Source organism: Macadamia integrifolia, chromosome 13, assembly GCF_013358625.1.
Source record: "Macadamia integrifolia cultivar HAES 741 chromosome 13, SCU_Mint_v3, whole genome shotgun sequence".
NCBI lineage: Eukaryota > Viridiplantae > Streptophyta > Magnoliopsida > Proteales > Proteaceae > Macadamia > Macadamia integrifolia.
The window spans coordinates 4,496,187-4,517,857 of record NC_056569.1 but is presented as its reverse complement, the minus strand read 5'-3'; the positions used below and the strand labels follow the sequence as shown (position 1 = coordinate 4,517,857).

At 36.9% G+C, this 21,671-nt stretch overlaps 1 protein-coding gene across 2 annotated transcripts in view; it reads left to right on the top strand.

The window, feature by feature from the left end:
- The first annotated feature begins 2,043 nt into the window (after positions 1-2,043).
- LOC122059273 (sterol 3-beta-glucosyltransferase UGT80A2-like) overlaps positions 2,044-21,671 on the top strand; it is a 65,616-nt gene continuing 45,988 nt past the window's right edge. The window contains exons 1-2 of one of the 2 annotated variants that reach the window (XM_042621976.1): positions 2,044-2,720; positions 7,640-7,827. In XM_042621976.1, the coding sequence (XP_042477910.1) occupies positions 2,534-2,720; positions 7,640-7,827 (375 nt within the window). In that variant the 5' untranslated portion in view covers positions 2,044-2,533. The remainder of the gene's footprint in view (positions 2,721-7,639; positions 7,828-21,671) is intronic. The other variant, XM_042621977.1, reaches the window with a different exon arrangement.

The following is a 21,671-nucleotide window of genomic DNA, read 5'->3' as shown; positions in this document are numbered from 1 at the left end:
GCATCCCTTGGACTAAGTAGAGAAACCTACTTGTGAGTCTCTCTCTAGCTTTATCCCCTTTATTTTTTATTTTTTATTTCAACATTTGTTTCCTTCATTACTTTTTAATTGTGTGGGTTGTTTATTTTCAGTTATTTATTTGCTTAATTTTAATTGCGTGGCTTGCGTATTTAAATTCTTAGATGACGAATGGTTAGGACGTTATTTTAGATACATATGTTTAGGATGGTAGTTAGAATTAAATCACAACCATAAATCGGTTCACTTTCGTATTATTAAAATAAGTAAAAAATAAAGTGGCTGCTCTCCCTGTATTTGACCCGTAGCTACACTGATCCGTACGCTTGCGGTTACATTTTAAATCATAGCAGAAGGAGAGACGGGGGACAACATTCACATTACCTCGAACGAAACAACTACAACTTCGCCAAATTCGGATAGAAATGATCTCTTTATTTCTTCATTCTTAATATGAAACTTTCAAGAAAGGGAAGAAATTGCAGAGCCTCACATTGTAGTGTTCTAAGATCAAGCCATGATTTGTTAGAAAATAGAACCTCACACTTGTCATCAAGGCCTGTGGGTTGCTATCCACCCAAAGAGCTCCCTTTATCTTTTTTGCTTTCTGAAATTGTGGATCATGTCTCATTTCAAGAAAAAAATTTTCTCTATGGACTTGTCGGCGGCGATGATCCTTCGGGCACATTGGCCGGAGAAGGGGTCATGGTTAGGAGAGTAGTAACTGGAGCGGCGATCCCATTGAAGTTCACTTGTTATCTTTGTTTGGAGATCTCACCGGAGTTTGCTTTCTCCGGCTTGATCTAGTAAAAGGAATAGCTTTTCTGTGAGAGAGAGAGAGAGAGAGAGAGAGAGAGAGAGAGAGAGAGAGAGAGGTGTAACAACAGTGGATTGAAAGTTTGTATATCTTCTCTCCATCCAACTGTTTAATTAAAGTTGATAAAATCTTACGACTAATATCCCGCTAGCATTCCTAATTCCTAGGTACTATGCTAGCATACTTGTCCTTTTCCCTATACATAAAGTTGAAGAGCAACTAAAAATAAATATTTCCTCCACGCAGAAGGTTCACCACACCATCTTGGGTTTGTAAATCCTTATAGAGTTTTAGTATTTTCTCCAAAATACCTCCTCGATACCCTTCTCGCATTCAAGAGATTTTCCTTCACCATGGCTTAAGAAACATTCGATCCACCAACTGAATCTACCACGTGGTGAAAAATAAGACCCAAGTAAGCTTGATTGCATGAATCTTGCACAAAAAGGGAAGAAAAGGATGAGGTTACAAAAAAATTGATTATTCAGATTTTTTTTTTAATTTTTATTTTCTTACCATTTCATTTTATTTGTTCCATTCTTTTATTTTCTTCTCTTTTTTAGGTTTTTTTTTCTTCTCTTGGCTACCAAACACAACCCGAAGACTAGAGAAACTATTTTTCTTGAAAAAGAAAAAAACAAACTGGATGGTCAAAGTCGATTTTTGAAAAAGAAAATCCAAGGAATTACCTGTCAATTAGGTTGTCATCACAATTTTAAAAAATGGGAAATGAGTTGGCCAATTCTTATCAAAATCAATAAAATGACTTCTCTGCTTCCATCCAATACAGCTGATTCACGCCAAAAAAACGCTAGAAATCGCTAAATTTTAAGATGTTGAAGACCGATTCTAAGTTTCAATCGACCGATACCGATCCACTGGTACGATACTACGGTCAAGGGTAAAATAGTTAAAAACACGTATTCCAAATTTCCAACCACTCAATACCGATCGGGGAAGAGACTGAGACCGATCCCGAGTTTTACTCGATTCGACATGGGCGACGGTTGAGATCGAAGCAGTCGTTGTCGGTCATTTCGTATCCATTCGACAGGACAAATCATTAGGCATCAGATCAACGAGCAGGTGGGGGCGAGGATCCACCTCCGAAAATAAGAGAAAAAAAAAACAAATGGGTTTTGTTATCTGTGGGTCCCGCCACGAACATCATTTCCATCAACGGAAACCAACCGCCCGCTCGCGCGTAATGTAATCCTTTCATCATAATGGACGGACTCCGAATCTGGAGAGACTGGACATCGCTGTGGCGCACGACGTCCCCCCTTTCGTCTTTGTCCTGTAATAACCATCGATTCCTCACCGAAATCTTCGTTTCTAGTGGAATAGTGGAGAGTGGGTGCAGTTGCAGAAGAGACCCTTCTCTCTCTCTCTCTATTCATTTATTATATTTATTCTATTTCCTTCCATCTTCCAAAAACGAGTATCTTTCTTTTTTCGCTTCTCTGGCAGAGACCTCAATTGTCTTCCCAGGAAGTTCACTTCACCGTTGGCCACGTGAGAGCAAATGCGAAACTATATATTGCTTTTCCCTTTTTTGATTTTTTTAGTTTAGGGTTTCAAGTTTTCAGAGTTCGACTTTGGACTTTCTTCATCAAGACGAAGGGCATCTGTAACTTTGTTTCGATTTCGGAGGTTCTATAGATCTGGATCCAAGGCGGTTGAGCGGGGAAATTGGTGATGGTGATGATGGAGGAGTCGCGGGAGAGTGGGGTAAGCTCTTCTGATAGTGACGATGAGGTTTCTGTCTCAGTGGGGGATAGGGTGGTGGTTATTGAAAGTGGAGGTCATAGTGATAGTGAATTGGGACGCAAGGATGGCTCGGGGACGGGGAGTTCCAGTACTAACAGAGTGGGCGACTCATCAGGTTGGTAGAAATGTAGAATCCACTTCTCTTTTGATAAATTTCAATCTTATGCAACGACAGATTAGTGTTTTTTTTTTTTTTTTTTAATAATAAATTAATTCCGAATTGTCACAAATCAAATGCTGACAATAATATTTGATGCTGTCATTTTCCTAAATGTCTGGTTTCTTCGATTAAAAAAGGTGTTGATTGCCTGGTCGTACTCTCCTGGCTGAATTTTTCTATTGAGATAGGGAAGAAGTAACTTCTACTCTGTAGAGGCAGCTTTGATGTCTGTTGCAATGCAGTGGTGCAGAACTTTTGCAGAACAGTCAAATTATTTGTGTTCTATCAATTGGAAGTCCGAGAGAAGGCATCAAAAATATTATTCGGAATGTACTTTTTCTGCTCATTCTAGTTTTAATTTCATACACTTCCCTTTGAACGTTTTTCCGAATTCTTCATGCAGCACAACCCTTCTTACTTTTTTTTTTTTTTTTTGGGGGGGGGGTGTGTGGGTGGGGATTCCATGCTTTCCTTTTTGGATTGGATAAATTAAGCCTAATATTCTCTACAGCTAATCTTTCATGGTTGCCTCCTAGATAATAGGTAGCAGGTTGGTTATATTATTGATTTAAATAAAGTTTAAGCTCTCTTGAAGTTTTCAATGTTCCTTTTTTATGCTGTTGAGGCAGATAAGTGATTGATGTGACCAAATATTCTCTCAGTAGCTCAAGTTATGCCATATTTATCATACAGTATTGAAGGCATTTAGATAGAGCAGCCATGCAAAATGGAGCAAAATATTGGGCAATCAAGGGACAGCATGCTTGTAGAATGTATAGCATTCAGTTGAGGATGTTGAAGTGGACAGGTAACAAGAGATAGGAAGAAAAAATAAAAAAATTTATTCACAAAGAATTTGGGAATGGCCCATGGGTGAAAATACAATGGAAGATCAACTGAATGTTATGGTTAATTGCAAAAATGTGGTGTCACCAGTCTCATGGAGTCATTGTGCACAAATCGAAGTCTCTGAAAGAAATTATTTGAATAATGCTCCATCTAATTGTCATTGAAGTCTTATTTGGGAATGTGCTTGTAATTGGTGTGCTGTAGCTTATGGGAAAATACAATGGAAGGCAAGATTCGAAATTTCGTTTCGTTTCGGTGGGTTCAGAAACACCGAAATACCAAAATTTCGGCGAGATGGTTTTTTTTTTTTTTTTTTTTTTTTTTTTTTTTTATTTTAATTTTTATTTTTATTGTTTCGTTTGACTGTTTCGGTGGTCAAACGGCCATATTTTGACCTGAAACTTAGTGTGTAGCTTATTTTAAGGTTAATAAACATGCTTAGAACATAAAAATGCAAAAATATTAGAACATGACATTGTTTTAGAGTTGCACCTTTGTTTGGCAGCAACTGTCGAACTGTTTTGGAAATTTTATCAACATGTATTTATGTACTATTTAAAAAAAAATGGTTTTGGAGAAAGAACTTTACCTTTCCTAAGTTTTGAATGTGTAGATCTTCTTGAAGGAGTCCAATGGAAGTCAAAATATGTGATGATGTGGCTAATTAGCGGCTTGTTGGTGTGTTTTTCCTTTAAAATATGCAAATGGAACCGAAACCACCGAGACAGGCGAGACAGAGTCTAAATTTCGGCGAGATACCGAAATGATATTGAAATTTCAACTCTGTCTCAATGAATTGTTGTATTTATAAGGCATGGAATGTATCGTTTTGGCAAGATACCAAATGATACCGAAATTTCGACCGAAATATGGTACACATTGATTCGTGCCTTATTTCGTTTCGAAAAAAAAAAAAAACCGAAATACCGAAATTTCGAACTATGATTGAAGGTCAACTGGAATGTTATGGTTATTTGCAAAAAAAAGTGGTGTCACCAGTCTGATGGAGTCATTGCGTGCAAATCAAAATCGTGAAAGAAATTATACAAATAGTGCTCCATCTGATTGGAATTGAAGTCTTATTTGGGAATGTGCTTGTAATTTGGGGTGCTGTAGGGTTAACTTTTTTCATCTACTCCCAACTTCCTTTTAATTCCATTGTCAAAAGATTGGAATATTTGTTGGTATGTTGGAAGAGAAGGTGTCTATCACTTGTTGGAGAATAATGTCAGTAAAACGTGAATTGACAAGCCTACCATTTTACTCCCATGTCCAAATTGTTGCAATTATTGATTGTGTCAAAGAGGATGGGAAATTACTAATATTGTGGATGAGTAGTAATAAGAAGAAGAAATTTCACCAACTGAGATGGAAATATGTGTATAGAACAGAAAAGTAAAGTGGGTGGTGGCTCTCAGGAAGATGTTGATTGGTTACAGATACGTAGAGTAAAAAATGTTAGTGTTATTAAGAGTATTAGTTGTCTAAAGTGAGTGTTACCATTCAATAAACTGTAATGTAGTTGAGTGGGTTTAAGTCATGTGTTATTTCTTATCTTTCCTTATGTATTTCTTTCTCTTATTTCTGTTCGTAGCAGATTCCCTGGTTTTTCTTAGGCCTGTCATTTGGCAGCTCATTTTGTCGCTCGAACTTTGTGGGCATTTTGTCCATGTCAACCTACTCTATAGCTATTTGGACAGTTCATTGAGGTTGCCAAATATAAACAAAGGAAATGTTAAATTGCTGTTCCTTGTCAATGATATTTACATCTCTGTTGATATGCTTGTCTGCTCATGATTTGGTGTCGAACAGTTTACTCATTTTGTTGGTGCATTATGTTCCCTTTTCTATCTCATATTTAGAACCTTTCCCATTTCCTTCTTAATTCAAGACTGAGGGGACAGTTAGATATGTTTCCAGTTTATGTTTTTTGGTGGTGAAAACTTTTTTTTTTTCCGCTTTGAAAATGAAAACATATCGAGATGTTTCTGGGGTGGAATTGGTTTAGAAAACAGAAAAAACTAATGCTACGTTTGTCTGCATCCTCTTGAGATTTATTTTTTTGCAGGAGGTTGCATATTTAAGCATGCATATCAACAAAATCTGGGTCCATAAGTTTACACTATTGCTTAACATGCAGGTTGAAATATAACCTGGAAAAGAAAGATCACAACTTTTGGACATCAAAAAACAACCAAATCTTGGGCTGTTACAACCAAGGTTCTAAATTTCGATGTCGCTGGCCATTTTGACCATGGTTGAAACTGAAATATTTCGGCCAAATGGTTGAAATGGTGCTGAAATTTGGTCCATTTCAGCTGAAAGAGAGAAATGGCCATTTCAGTACCCAAAAAGTGGAATTTTGCCCTGAAACTTAAGGGAGTGCCTATTTAAGCATGATTTACCCATGTATGTAATCATTAGGGTTGGATTTTAAAAACACCCAAAGTGGGAGGTTTGGATTCAGAACCTAGGACCTAGGTTACTAGCATATAGCATATCATATTTGTATCCATTCCCTAATATAATCTAGGAAAAAAATTGAACCAAGATGGAAAGATCTAGGGACATATATCTTTCTTGAAGTTTTAAGCCAAATTGCAATCTTGTTGTGAGAGTTGGATGAGTTTGGAGAGGTTTGAATCCTTAATGATTTGTAAGTTTTGGCTGAAATTTGAAGTGTTTTGCAGTTTTGGCACATTTCCCTCATTTTGACTATTTCGACTCATTTAGATTCAGGTTTAGTATTTTATATGAAGGAATGTGGCATTTCAATTATTTTGATATTTTCGTCATTTCGTTTCGCTCATTTCAACAAAATATTGTATTCTTTGTATTTCTCATGTCATTTCGTTTTGAGTCCCATTAAAATTGAAATATTTTGCCGAAATTTCGAACCATTTACAACTCTAAATGTGCAAAAAAATGTCACACATTAGGGAAACATTATTAGATGCATTAGCTAACATGAAAAATTGAGAACTTAAAGCAATCATTGAGACATCACTGCTATATGCCAACATGAAAGAGATAGTAGATCTGACGACATTACAGATCTGATTTCACTGTTCTGATTTATTTGAATAGAAAATGCACGCAATGAGCTGACATTATGTCGAGATACTAGTCCATATTTCCTAAAGGAAGTGAGAAAGGTAAACAAACTCCAGAAAGAACACTGATTAAGGGGCGGATAGGTGTGGACTGATATGTGTGTCTTGGTTCCTTTTTATTTTTATTTTAAAGGAGCACAATGAAAGCACATCAAGCTGGAATTATCCAGACAATTGTAGCTGAAACCCCCTGCATATAACTGCGAAATTCGGAAAGAATCACAACTGGAACCTTTCCATGCAATAGGATTTTCTGGTTCTTCCCTGTGAGCTCTTGAGCACACCCTTGCATACTCTCTTCCCAAGCTTAAGTGTTTAACGGCACTTCCTTCCCCTTGGATTTTTATCTGTAAGGCTTTAAATGTGTTAATGATGCTTATACCACACATGTACCACCTGCTTAAAAGGACATGCAAAAACGATGGCAACAGCTTACTTTGAAAATTTCTAGTTTTTGGGCAGTTTTGTTGCTCAGAAAGGCATAAACAAGTTTGTTACACAAAAGCTATTTCTGTACACGGACTTCTTTTTGTTGTAACAAAAAAGAAATACATGTATTGAAGCCCACTGCCCCGGCATTCCCAAAATATTTCTGCATATTTTGCAAGGCATGGAATGATGGTTTTCTTTTTTTTAGTGGATGCTGCCAAAGGGAGTGGCGATGCCATAAGCAAAAAAGGAAGAGACTCATGGAATGGCAGAGGCAAATAGAGCTTTTGCACATTTTCGTTTATCATGTGGATTATATTGGTCAGAGACTCATGGTTGGATGAATACAATTAATTTGACATTGATAAGCTTCTATTTGAGCATGATGGAACAGTTAGCTTGTAGATAATGTACTGCTTATGAGTCTGTGATCCATGCTGTTTCTAAATGTCTTGCTACTGTTTCTGAATCTGTCTTTCCCAGGGACTGTTGACAGGACCTTGCCTAGAGCGAACACTTTGCCTGGGGAAACGTTTAATGCTGACAAATTAGAGAGGAATCCAGTTCATGTTAATTTGGAACGATCAAAAACTGAGAGGCGTAAAAAACCTAATATTCTTGGTGAAGAGGCGAAAAAAATATTTGATGACAAAATATCAGCCCAGAAGAAGGTATGCTCTCTCCGGAATGTTTTCAATGTTACTTTAGATGGATTTTCATTTCTAAGATATGGTGACCATTATGATTTAGGGTTCGTATATGGTTGCCAATGAGATGTTGAAATCTCATTTCCTGAAATTTTAGGCCTTCAACAGAAGTTATGACCATAGAGGCATGGATAGAACACAATTATGGAATAGGATTAGCGTAGCCAAATGTTGACGTTTTAGATAAGGATTTAGTCATTTATTGATTGAATTATGTTTTTTTAATTGTCTCAACCATACTCGTTTTATGGTTAGAAACTGTTGAGATGACTGTAGTTAGTTTTATTTTTTTACCCTTGTAAGTCTTATTTACCGTAGTAAGTCTTGTAGATAGGGACGCTTAGTCAGATTTACCCCACTTTCCTTATTCAGTTATTGTAATCTCCTTATAAATAAGAAGGACCTCTGTCATTACTGACAAGTCGAATCATTTTCTAATCTCTGACTCTCAACTGAAACCTATTAGGAGGACTAGATTTTTGTAAATGTTAGTCTACCTCATATATGAAACAAAAGCTGTTATAAATAGTGATACATGTAACTAATTATGACATTATTAGGAAAGGGTTCCCTATGTTACTGGATTCCACTAAAAGTCTATTGAAAACTGCAAGAAAAATGAACCTTTTGGATAGTATGCAAATACAGGTGAGGATGGTTTGGCTGTTGGGTGTGGTTGTGTGATGGACAGGTTGTATGGTTATGACAACGCTATGTAGGATGGGTTGTCAAAAGACTTAAAACCTAGGTATATAGGTGATGGGGGAATCCAATTCACCTAAGGCTAGGGTTTATAATTCTAGCATGAAAACCAGAATTGAAGTGATGGTTTGTTGCAATAGCATTATCATGGCTGGACAGGCATAAGTTGCTGCATAACCAGATCTGGAAACTCAGACCGAAACAGACCAGGTCCAAACCAGCTTTTTGGTCTAATAAGTGTTGGTAGGGGTTTATTTAGCTAATTAGGGTTAATTCTGTAATTTGACTTTTAGCTTATTTTATTATCGATATGCATTGGAGATTTGCTTGAGCTGTTAGTTTCCTAGTTTCAGAAGAGTATTCTTTCTTTATATACATTGTAAACCAACAATTGAGAAATGGAATGCAGATTTGAGTTTGAGTTGATTCTTCACAGTGGTGAAATTGTGCTGGTGACCAGGTTGGTCGACTGTTCCTCCTCCTCCTGTTCTTGCTTCCATCTCTCTTTGTTTTCTCATATCCTATTATACTCTTTGTATTTTCTCCTTTTTTCCCTTTTCTTTTTCTATTGTTTCCTTTCGTTGTATGTTATTGTACAATTGTATTCTTTCTATTTCCCTTGTGAGTTTCTTAACCCCATACCCATGATATCCTATTCTAGCAGTACCAACAGTCCCCTCTATATCAGGTTTGATCTCCCTGATCCTCTCCCTTTTCTTCCTAAGGTTTGGGCGAGTGTACCTCTGGTATAGGAGATCCAAGTCCTCAATTCTCAGCTCCTAAGTCGTCCTATGTTGTGAGATTGGAATTGAAGTTCAAGTCTACTTCCTTGGCTACCGCCAGACAAAGTTGTCAAGGCATCGCCTAGGCATCCAAGCGGTTTGTCTGGGGTCTAGGAGAATGTTGCCTTACTGCCACTGCTTGTCACCTTAGATTTTGGCACTTACTTATGCCTAATAACATTTAATCTACTTAATGTATTATTCATAAATAAGCAAATGCCCCCCCTATTTGAATACAATAAAAATAGTTTAAAAATCAAATTCCAAAAGGATAAAAGTCAATCCCCCAATGCAAAAACAAAAACTGAATTTTGGTTGTAGGGGCGATTTTATACTTTCAAATGCTGGGGTTTTTCTCAATTTTGAAAATTTAATAAATCTTATCATGGTAAAACATTTCTAAAAACCAAAAGTCTGGTAAAATAATATTTCGTTTTGATGTCTGTAAAATTATTTTCATTCAGGCAATGTGAATAGCATTCACGCACTTTAAAATTAGTTTATCAGAACATAACTTTGTTATTGCAACTTAGATTTAAATAATATTAGACTGGTTGGAAAGCAGGTTTTGTGTTATACCTAATAGAATAAGTCTCATGTAAAAATAAAATAATTTGACCAGTCAAACTTATCATAGAACAAGAGCATTTATTGAAATGTTATTTTTTTATAACTTAATGTGACTTAATGCTGCTTTTTGATGGTTTGATGTGGCTTAATGTTCATTTTTGATGACTTGATGGGGCTTAATATTGATTTCTTATGATACAAGGTATACGTAGCATACTAAATAATGTCTAAAAGAGGAAAAATAAAAAATAACACTTGGTCACTTAGGTGCCTTGGTCGCCTTAAGGCAGGCGACTTGTTGCCTAAGAGTTTAGGCAGCCCTCCCATTCCTTGGTTTGCCTTGTCGCCATGACAACTATCCTGCAAGAACCTATTGTAGGAAATATTAATATTTTAATGGTTGATCTTCAAGACAACTGTTTAGTGCTTGGGTGAGCCCATATCGACCCAAAACTAGGGGTTTGGACCCTAGGGGTGCATTATGGTTCAAAACCAGAATTGAGAGAAATGATTTAGAAAAATCAAATGATCAGATGTGACCAATATTCTGGTTGAAAGTCAAAGATGAACTAAGGATCAGTCCTGTGAAGTTTGGTTCAATTTCAACAGCTAGTGTGGAAGATAATAGGGTTTCCTACTTGATCAAGGAAGCTCAAATAGAACAGAAATTGATAACAGCTTAAAGCAGGAATAAAGATGAGATCCATCAGTAATATTGTTCAATAAACAACCAAAATAAGTGACTGAAACCAGATATTAGATATCAACCAAGCAGCAGAATTCAAGGAACCAAAATTTTAGGAAATACCCATTAACTTGCAAAAAACAAATCTTATGGCCCAGATATGATGATTGAGTCCTTTGGAAAAACTCGTCCTTGAGTTCCAAAATATGGGAGAATCATCACCACTTGATTGGCATCCATGATCAATCGCTTTGATTCAACAATCCAATGGCTCTCTCGGACAAAATCAGCGACCCTCGGAATTTTGACATTGAAGATCTGTTATGGAACTATGGAAGAACAAATTCCACATGTTCCATCTTTTTAGGAATGATCTCAATTTTCTCTTTGATATAACATTCCTAGAAGGTCTTAATCTTCAATCAGATCTTTGATCAATTCATATCTAGATTCGATCATGGGCTCCTCTTGGGGACTTTTGTTTTCAAGAGATACTTGATCCACTCATTTTCTGGCTCTTCCATCCTTTGCTCAACGAGTGAGATCAATTTGTTGAAGGAAGTTTTCATGTGATCGGATGTAACCAGTGACGGGCTCTTAAATTCCCTAAATTGTTGCCGTATATTTTTAACCTTTCACAAGTTCTCTTGCATGACTTGAAGTTGTTGGTGGACAACAATTGAAAGGATAGGATCCGTAATGTCTATGGACAAGTTTAGCACTTATACCAATTGATGGGACATCCAGATCACCTAAGCATGTGGTTTATAATTCCCGGATCATATCAGAATTGCAGTGATGGTTAGAAACCAGAATTGAGAGAAATTGATTTCAGAAAATCAAAGAATCAGATGAGACCATTATTCTGGTCAAAAGTCAATGATGGACTGAGGATCAATACTGCAAAGTTTGCTAGATAATAAGGTTTCCTACTTGAGCAAGGAATCTCAAATAGAACAGTAGTTGATTGATCTTAAAGAAGGAGTAAATAAGTGATCTATCAGAAATATTGATCAATAAAAAATCAGAATATGTGACTGAAACCAGATATAAGTAATTAACCAAGCAGCAGAATTCAAGAAATTAAAATTTTAGGAAAAAATCACAACTTAACTGGAAAAAAAAAATCGTGGCCCAGATCTCATGATCAAGTGCTTTGTTTAGTTGGATCATGGATGAAGGTTACTGCTAAGTATGGGACAGATCCAATGGTCAGATTTGAAGATCTATGGTTTTGCCATTGCAGCAAGGAATATTGGAAACAGAGAATCAATGGAGTCTTGAGACAAGATTCTGATACAGAACTTCAGATTGATAAACTGAATAGAATCCATGATAAGATGGACAAATAAAGAGAAAAATAGAATAAGAAGAGAAGGGGAATATGACCTTGGAATACATCAATCTGATGAACCTGCACAACAGGGCTGGACTGAATCTACAGTACCAAAGGCAAAAGCAAACTTCATTCATCAAATTCATGTACAAGGCATAGCCCTTACATACGTTTGAATAGAAACTCAAAACAGAAACCAATCCAGGCCTAAAACTCTGCCAATAGCTTACCTGGGAGTCTACTGCTATTAAAATCAGCCTAAAATAAAGGAAAACAGCTTAAAACAAGGCTGGACTCTGATAGATCTAATCCAATGTAAAACACTTTAATAACTGCTGTAATATGGGTATAAGTGTGATTCTGTCCTTAGGGATATTACTTAAGGATATTATTGTACTTATACCTGTAAGTCACATTGATAGACCAAGCATTGCTCACATTCGATCATGGTATCAGAGTAGTGAGATCATCCTTGGGATCTCTGCCCTAGACGCCCCCCCTTCACTCTTTTTTTTTTTTTCGTCTCTCGTCTCCACCTTCTGTCTCCTCCATCACCTTCTCTCTCGCCTTCTGCCTACTCTCTGTCAGCCTCTCCTAGGTCACCGAGAGCAGCCTTCTTCACACTTGGGCTCTCAGATCTCTTTCCTATGACCTGAGAGGCCCTCTCCCTCAATCGATTTTTTACTTTTTAGGGTTTTTTTGCCTAAATCAATTTTGATGTCGGGGTTTTTTTGTCCCTGATTGATGCATCTATCTTTGATGGTTCTTTGAAAGCAAATATATATTTATTTTTTATTTGAGCGGCTATTATTGTGGCTTGTGTTAGCCACCTCTACCTATTGTGTGATTCTTTCCACAAGGGAGTCAAAATTGACAGAGATTATTGGAGGGCAAAGATCCATGTAGCTGACCCAAGGATTAAAGTATCAGTATCAGTCGCCGTATCGGTCGGTCAAAATTAAGATACGTATCGGAGGGTATTGTATCGTATCGGAGATACGCTAAGATACGTTAAAGATACGCACATAAATGGATAGGGAACACATTTTTATACACTTTTGCATAAAAAAACAGTTAAAAAAAGCTATATATAACATGTAGAATGCATAAATACTAAAGTAGAGGGTATCGTATTGATAGACAAATATATTGAGTTGAAAATGTTCAAAATGATGATGTTTGAGTTTCTTACAGTTTTTTCTTTCCTCATTGCCATTGCCAATGTGATGAGTGCCCTGAAGAGTGTCGTGGTGGTTCAAATCCTTGGCTAGGACCTTCTTCTTCAATAGGAGCAACTACGATGATATTCTGCACTTGTCGAATATAGGCACAATATTTACCCCAGTCGAAATATTTATGGTAGTGGGTCTCCCATTCATTGTAGAATCTTCTGTACTGCTCAGGAGTGGCCAATGTTGGTCCTGCATAAGTCCCATATCCATAGCCTGAAGAAGCACCTGAAGATACATGGTGTTCGTATCCGTGTCCATGTTCGTGTCCGGATGAGGAACCAGCATGATCTGAACTTCTGTACTGCTCTGGATTGGCAAATGATTGTCATGCATAAGTCCCATATCCATAGGCTGAAGATACATGGTGTCCATATCTGGATGAGGAACCAGCAAGATCTGAACTAATGCACATTGACTCCATGCTACTCATCAATGCATCAGTAGCACTCGGATTGTGGGATCGCCTACCCCTCCGACTATAAGACTTTGGTTGTGTGCGAGCACCATGATGACTATCTTGGGTTGCATGTGTAAATGCAGCCTTCTCTGTGAAATGTAGTGGTACATAAGTCTGGCCACCACCACTACCACCATCACCACCACCACCACCACCACCACCACCACCACCATCATCATTATTACCATCATCATCATCATAATCATCATCATAATCATCATCAGCAGCAGCAGTAGCACCATCCTTGTCTTGATCATCATCATCACTATCTGGTTGAGTTACGCTATATGTAGCACCTGATCTCGTCCTCCTAATATCGCCATCATTGGAGCTATCATCATCCTCTTCCATAGCTGATGGTGCTTGGGTTTCATCATCAACAATATTTTTAAAATCTTCATTTATATCTCTAATGAGGTCATCTATAATGGGATCAGGTGTGGTTTCTCGTCGATCTTCAGATAATTTGTCCAACACTAAAACATTTTCAGTCTCCTCAATCCATCCCCTAACTGGATCTTTCTCGTCAAGTATGTGGGTGATGTCAATTGGGTTGACATCAATATCATCCCCTGATTTCTCCAATTCTAAATATTTCATCTTCAATTTCATGTTATAGTGCACATACACTAGCTTCTCCAGCCTCTCATAACTCAGACGATTCCAAGGTTTGGTGTGTATCAATCCGAACGTACTCTAGTTACGTTCGCAACCACTTGAGGATGCCGTGCATGATAATATTTTCATTGCGATTGGCCTCAAGCTTGGAGCGCTCCATCTATAGTTCATCCACCAATCAGCTGTATAAAGATAATTGCAACATTAGGAGTTTGAAATAAATTTGAAATACAAGGATAGCTGATTAAGCCTAAATTACCAGGGCGTTGTGTTCCTCTAGCATGGATAGCTAAATGATCAGCAAACCTTTGAGTGGCCTCTCGGACGTACTTCACCTATACATATATTAACATATTAATATGCTACTCAATGTATTAAATATTAATCAATGATTCAATATGTAAGTTTAGTAGACTACTAACCTCTTCAACTGCATCTTTGGCCGAATCAATATTAGGAGCTAACTTGTTGATAACATCCTTCAAAGATTCTATCAAATCTTTCCTAAACCTTAAATTGTTCTTGTAGTGCAGATCTGGATTCAAATAATAGGCTGCACATTGACATTGTTATATATCACTTATTGTTAACGATTAAATATATTAAATTACTAATAAAGTAACTTATAAATTTAATTGAGAAAATACCTGCCCGATGAAGGTCTTGAACCAAATTATTTTCCTATCGACGATTTATAATCTTAAAAAATGCCTTAAATTACTTTGGGTTCTCCTCTTCTATTTTTTGTTTGACAACTTCCATACAATGCACTATATTTCCCATCGTCTGTGCCTTATCACCATCAACTACTTAAGTATCACAAATAGTGGTTGCATAATCTTAGTAAATCGGTATATCTTTTTTAATTAATTTTCAAAATAAAAAAAATAAAAAATACAAACTATTTAGAAAAATTAATTTTTTTTATAGAAGTTGTAGATTAAATGTTTTTAAAGAACATATAAAAAATCAACAAAGTGTGGACCAATATATTTGAGTAGATCTAAGAAATAAAAAAAATTTGAAACCCTCACTTTTTTGGGGAAAAAATGTGGGTTTCATTTGAAATCATGTATTTAGTAATTATAGTTATGACATTATTTTCAAGAGTTGAATGAACTAAATTTTCTTAAAAAAAAAAAAAAAATTGGGAATTTTTTTAATTAATTTCGGAATAAAAAAATTAAGAAAATATATATTTTTGAGAAAAATCAAAATTTTCTATGGAAGTTGTAGAACACTTGTTTTTGCATAACATATAAAAAATCTAAACATTTTTAACCATTGAGCATGAGTAGATCTAAGAAATTTGAAAAAAATTGAAACCCTCGTTTTCTCTTGAAAAAAGTGTGTAAATCTTTATAAATCCAATGATTTCATGTAATAATGATGCACAAAATGTGATTCTAAGTATGATGAACCTTAAATTTGTAAAAAAAATTGAAAATCTAAGGTTAAAGTTGAAAAAAGTGAGTAAAGATTCAAGAACTTACTATTCAAAAATTTCAACTTTCAAGTTCAAGGTTCTTCTTGGACTATGTTTTTCTCCTTCTTTGAACCATTCACTTCCACAATGTTTCTTTCAACCTACCATTTGAGTCTCCAAAAAGGTGTGTTAATCAAAGGGGAAGAAAGAAGAGAAATATAAAAAACTGTTAGTGAGAGTTTGAAGTGTTTGTTTCAAACAACAAAAGGCATATTCACACTTAAGTAGCCGTATCGTACCGTATCGGTACGTATCGGTTCGATACTGTACAATACAACGATATGTACCGATACGGTACCGATACTCACGGGAATTTTCATATTTTCAAAAGTTCGTATCGCAGAGTATTGTACGTATTGGTACCGATACGGTACAGCACGATACGGTACTACCGATACGCCAATACAGAAAAGATGGCCCAAAATTCCCTGTAGCATATCGGTATGTATCGTGCCGATGCCTACCGATACCGATACGGAACGATACGCACCGATACTTAAAACCATGAGCTGACCCCATTTATCTGAGATTCTCCTGAGTAGTTGGCTGCGCCATAGTTATTAAGCCATTGCCTAAGTGTTAAGGCAATATGGGTAGGCTAAGGCAGTCATGCGCTTTATGTTTTTCACGTTCCTTATGACGCCGTATTGCACCTTACGACCAAGGTAGACACTTTATGCTTTTGTTTGTCAATTATTATTATTATTATTTTTTTTAATGTATTACCATAGATTCCATATTTTTTGTTGTGATTGGCAAGTCTATGGGAATTCTGTACACTTGAGAACAATGGGATCAAGTCTATATAAATTCAAAAATCAAAAATCGCAAAATCTTTTTGGTTGTTTTCTTCTTTGTTTAGGAGAACCATAGCACCCGTGTCCCTTCCTCCATCGATTTCAGCTCCGGCAAGGTATTCTTTTTTTATTTTCCCCAGTTCTTTGTTGCTGAACGGAGATCTCTTTCTCTTCAGTTTTTTCTATTCTTCTTCCTGTAATCCCACCTTCTTCCCATTCCAGCGAGACATTCCTTCTACTTGTCTCCTGGTTTTCTTTTCCCATTACAACGATATTGACCTTAGTTGCAGCCCTAATCAGACTGACAAGAGTAGAACTATAGTGGATGACTTTAGGCACTCATTTTAGCATTATAGAGGTAAGTATAATGAATACTTACATATTTTAACAGCCTTTTTTTTTTCCCCTTTATATTTATAATTTTGTTTCTTAGTTATATTGTATGCTATGATGAAGATGAACTTAGTTTCATTTTATTAATTTGTTTCTCTAATGAATATCTTGCATTGCTATGAATCCTTAATTTTTCTTTAGCATATAAGTAGAATTATATAATTTTTATTGTGCTATTTGTGCCAAATAAAATGGTTATATGAAAAAAAAAAACAACACTAGAATGCTTTATTTGATAAGATGATGCCTTATGCCCGCCCTATCGCCAAAGCACTTCGGAAGACTCTAAATGCCTCGGCCACCTTTTGGCCTTAATAAATATGGGTTGTGCCTCTTTCCTCTTACTCTCTCTCTCTCTCTCTCTCTCTGTTCTAAATGGGTCCCTGTAGCCGGCCCCATTTAGTTGGGATAAGGCTGAGTTTGTTGTTGTTGTTGTATGGTTTTCACCCTTTTTTTTGGGGTGTTTGTGCTGGCTGCGGTTGGTGATACAGCGCTTTGTGGCTTGTTCTAGTCATCTATCTTCATCCCTGTGTACTTTTTTTACATGTTCACTAGAACTTACTGCTGAATTGAATGGATTTGAAGGGGCTAGTACTGGAGTACAATAGTCTTGGAACTTCCTTGTTAACACTGTACGTTTAGACTGGAAAAATTATTTGATGTGGTCACGTTCTTGTTATCTCTCCACTAATGCCTGTGGTTCCTTTGACAGGCGCAACAGTCCAGCCTACTACTTCTTGCTTAGACAGAGTGGAGTTCTGATAACTCATTGGTCATGGATTTTCTTCTGAATTCTATGCAACCACAGATTGCTTGTGGTTACCTTCTCTTGGATATCGCAACGAAGATTTGGAAGATAGCTTAGGATACATACTCTAAGGTTGGGAATGTTGCCCAATTTTATGATTTGGACAAGCGCCTTTGGGAAACCAAGCAGAAGGACTTCACCTTGTCTCAGTAATGTACTGAGTTGCGTTGGATCTTAACTTTTATGACACCTATTAGGCTACTTGCACTGCTAATGCTGCTAGCTTTAAGAAACGTGAGGATCAATTTTCAGCCCAAGTACTTATTTGTGATCCTTTGGAACAACAACAACAATAAAGCCTTGTCCCGACTTAATGGGTCCACTACACAGATCCAAGCACGGACAAAGAAAAGGAAAAATAAACATAAAAGAGAGAGGAAACATATGTGAAAAACTAGTAATGAAGTAGGACACAACTAGATGCTGTCCGCTACCTGTATCTTAGCCCTCCAATCTGCCCTATTCAAGGCCATACTCGGGACAAAGCCTAATCTATTCTTGTCTTTCCTCACTACTTCTTGTATGGCCATTTTTGTCCTACCCCCGGCTCTTTTAGACCCATATTTCTGAATCAGATCACTCCTCCTTATTGGTGCATCCGATGGCCTCTAATGAACATGACCATACCATTTCAAATGAATTTTTTGAAGCTTATCATGAATTGGAGCAACTCCCAAATCCGCTCTAATATGTTCATTCTTTACCTTATCATTTCTAGTTTTCCCACACATCCATCTTAACATTCTCATCTCCACTACACACAACTTATCAATATGTCACTTCTTCATTGCCCGACATTCTGCCCCATACATTACAACCGGGCATATGACTATTCCATAGAATCTTCCTTTAAGTTTTATAGGGACACGTCGGTCACACAAAACTTCAGACTCGCCTCTCTACTTCGTCCATCACACTTTGATTCTATGTGCCACATCTTCCTCTATATTGCCTTCTTTATTTATGATAGATCCCAAATATCTAAAAGAGTCACGTTGCGGTATCTCTCTTCCTTCAGTAGTTACCACGTCGTTATCCATTGTAGAGTGACGTTCATGACATTATTGTCACTGGGGATGACACAGAGGAAATTTCTTGTCTGAAGAACTACCGAGGTCAATAGTTTGAGATCAAGGATGTAGGTAAGTTGCATTAGTTTCTTGGTATTGAGGTTGCTATTCCACTAAGGGATTTTTTTTGTCTTAAAGGAAGTATACTCTCGATCTCTTATCCATAATAGGATTCCTCGGATGTAAGCCTACTGATAATCCCTTAGAGGCAAATGTCCAGATCTCTCATAATAGGATTCCTTGGATGTAAGCCTACAGATAATCCCCTAGAGGCAAATGTCCAGATCTCTCATAAGTATGGAGACCCAATGGATAAGGGACTGTATTAGAGATTGGTTGGAAAGTTGATCTAGCCCATAATCGTCCAGACATTGCCTTCGTAGTTAGCATGGTAAGCCAATATATGCATGATCCTTATTCTACATATTTAGAGGCTGTATTTCGGATCCTGCGCTATATGAAGTCCACCAGGAGAGGGGTTCACGTTATCTTCTCACGGTCATCGTAGAGCTGAGGCCTTTACTGATGCTAATTGGGCCAATTCTCCAGATGATCGGCTATCCACTACGAGTTATGGTACTATTGTGGGAGGTAACTTGGTTACTTGGAGGAGTAAGAAGCAGGTTGTAGTGGCTTGATCCAGTGGTGAAGCTGAATTTCTCACCATGTCTCATGGCATCCGTGGACTAATGTGGCTTCAAAGACTTTTGAAAATAATGTAAGATCGAATCACAAGTGATCCAATTCCAATTGGATTTTTACTAAATTCAATAAAAACCAGATTCAGGGATAGATAGGATGAACAAAACAGAAAATAGAGAATGAAGGGAAGAATGGGATAGGGGAATGGCTATCTCAGCCTGTGTCTCTCACCCTCAGCTATCTCAGCTGATGGTCATCATTTCTCAGGGAATAATTTTGCAGACAACAAAAATAAGCTTTCATTCAATCAAATTCGTGTACAACGTTGTAGCCCTTTACAAACTTATATAGGAAACTCAAAAACAGTCTCAAACACTAAAAAGGAAAGGCCTAATCCAATCGTTAACTAATGGGGAAACCTAAACTGACTAGAAAACTGAAATAACAAAGAAAATAGACTCAAAACAGAGAACCTACTTAGCTTAGGACTTAGGCGATTTGTCCACCAAATAAAAACATAATTAGACTTATAATAGGACTCCTAAAAGACACTTTAAGACCAATATGGAGTTGGACTCAAACAAAACAACCAAAACATATCTAGTGAGTCTAGGGCTCTAACTAAACTAATAAAAGTAAATTCGTTTTCCAACTTTCTATCCATATTTTAGGCCCATTAAAGTGACCTATTACAAAGAAAACCTATAGGATCAAAGGCCAAATACCTACATAACCCAACCTAAGGCTTATTTCCAATAAAATAAGCCTATTAAGTGACTTATCTGCATCAGAAATATTTGGCCTTTCCTGTTCCACTACCTATGATGCTGTCCTGTGATAGTAAGTCTGCCCTCAATATTGTTCACAATCCAGTTCAGCAAGACCACACCAAGCATGTTGAGATCGATCATCACTTAATTAAGGTGAAGCTCGACTAGGGGTTGATTTGCATTCCCTTTGTCTATTCTAGAGATCAACTAGCAAATGTCTTCACAAAGGGATTATGTAGTAAATTATTTCATCCTATAGCGTGCAAGTTGGGCATGTGTGACATACATGCACCAACTTGTGGGGGAGTTTTTTAATATGTGAATAAGGGTAAATCTGTCCTTAGGGATATTACTTAAGGATATTATTGTACTTGTACCTGTAATTCACTTATTATAAATAAAGGGGCTGTCACATTGACAGAACAAGCATTCCTCACATTCGATCAATAACAATTAACATAAAGAAATAGGATTCTAACTAAGCTGATAAAGTAAATCCTGTATTCAGAATCAAGAATCTAAATATGAACTTATAAAAGAGGTCTATTACATCAATAAATCCAAAAATAAAAAGCCCAAGACTAATAAAAACCCAACAAATAAAGTCTTCTGAGGCCCGATTGGCTCAATTGGACAATTTTAATTGCATCAATAGGCCCAATTACCTAAGCAGCATAGTTGTCATGACCTCTAGAAGGCCCAAGGCATTGGAGGGGGCCTGGACGCGAGGCAACACCAAGAAGTTGTCCGCTGCGTCCATGTCCCCTGGGTGCTTAGTCTAGCGACGCATTGACAATTATTCTAAGCATTATTCAAGGACAGCTGTACCACAGTAATAAACCACTGTATTTTGTCTGATTTTTATATTCCAGACTTGTCAAAAAGCAATGGATAATGAATTCACCTCTGATTCTCTAAAACGAATCAAGTTTTGACATTTTAATCTTGTCTTAAACCCAATCAAATCTGATCTTGCTCACCTATTCTCAGCTAGTATATGCTTATTGAACCTTTCAGTTGACTCTATTGCTCTACAACTTCCAGAACTGGAAAATATAGCCAGTCAACTATGACTGCCAAGTTGCCAAACAATTTTGGAACACACAATTATTATTCTACTGCTTCCATACAATCCTGCCATAGGGGGACCCTAGTTTTGGGCATCTATGTCTATCATGCCTGTTAGTTTTTCTCAGAAATGGCAGGCATCAGATTGCAGGGAAAAATTCCACCATACAGTAACTGAGGAATATGAACTAGGTTACATACCCTTTGAAAATGCTATTCTTTTTCCATCACGCAGAGTCACATGCATCTGGTGCTTTTAAATTTGAGGTTCCTATGTTCCTGACTTGCTTCGTGTTTTTATAGTTATGTTTGCAAGAATTTTACCAATTTTTTTTTGTATTATTTCTTTTCCTGTCTATAAAGTTAGCTCATCCCCCAACACGCCCTCCCCC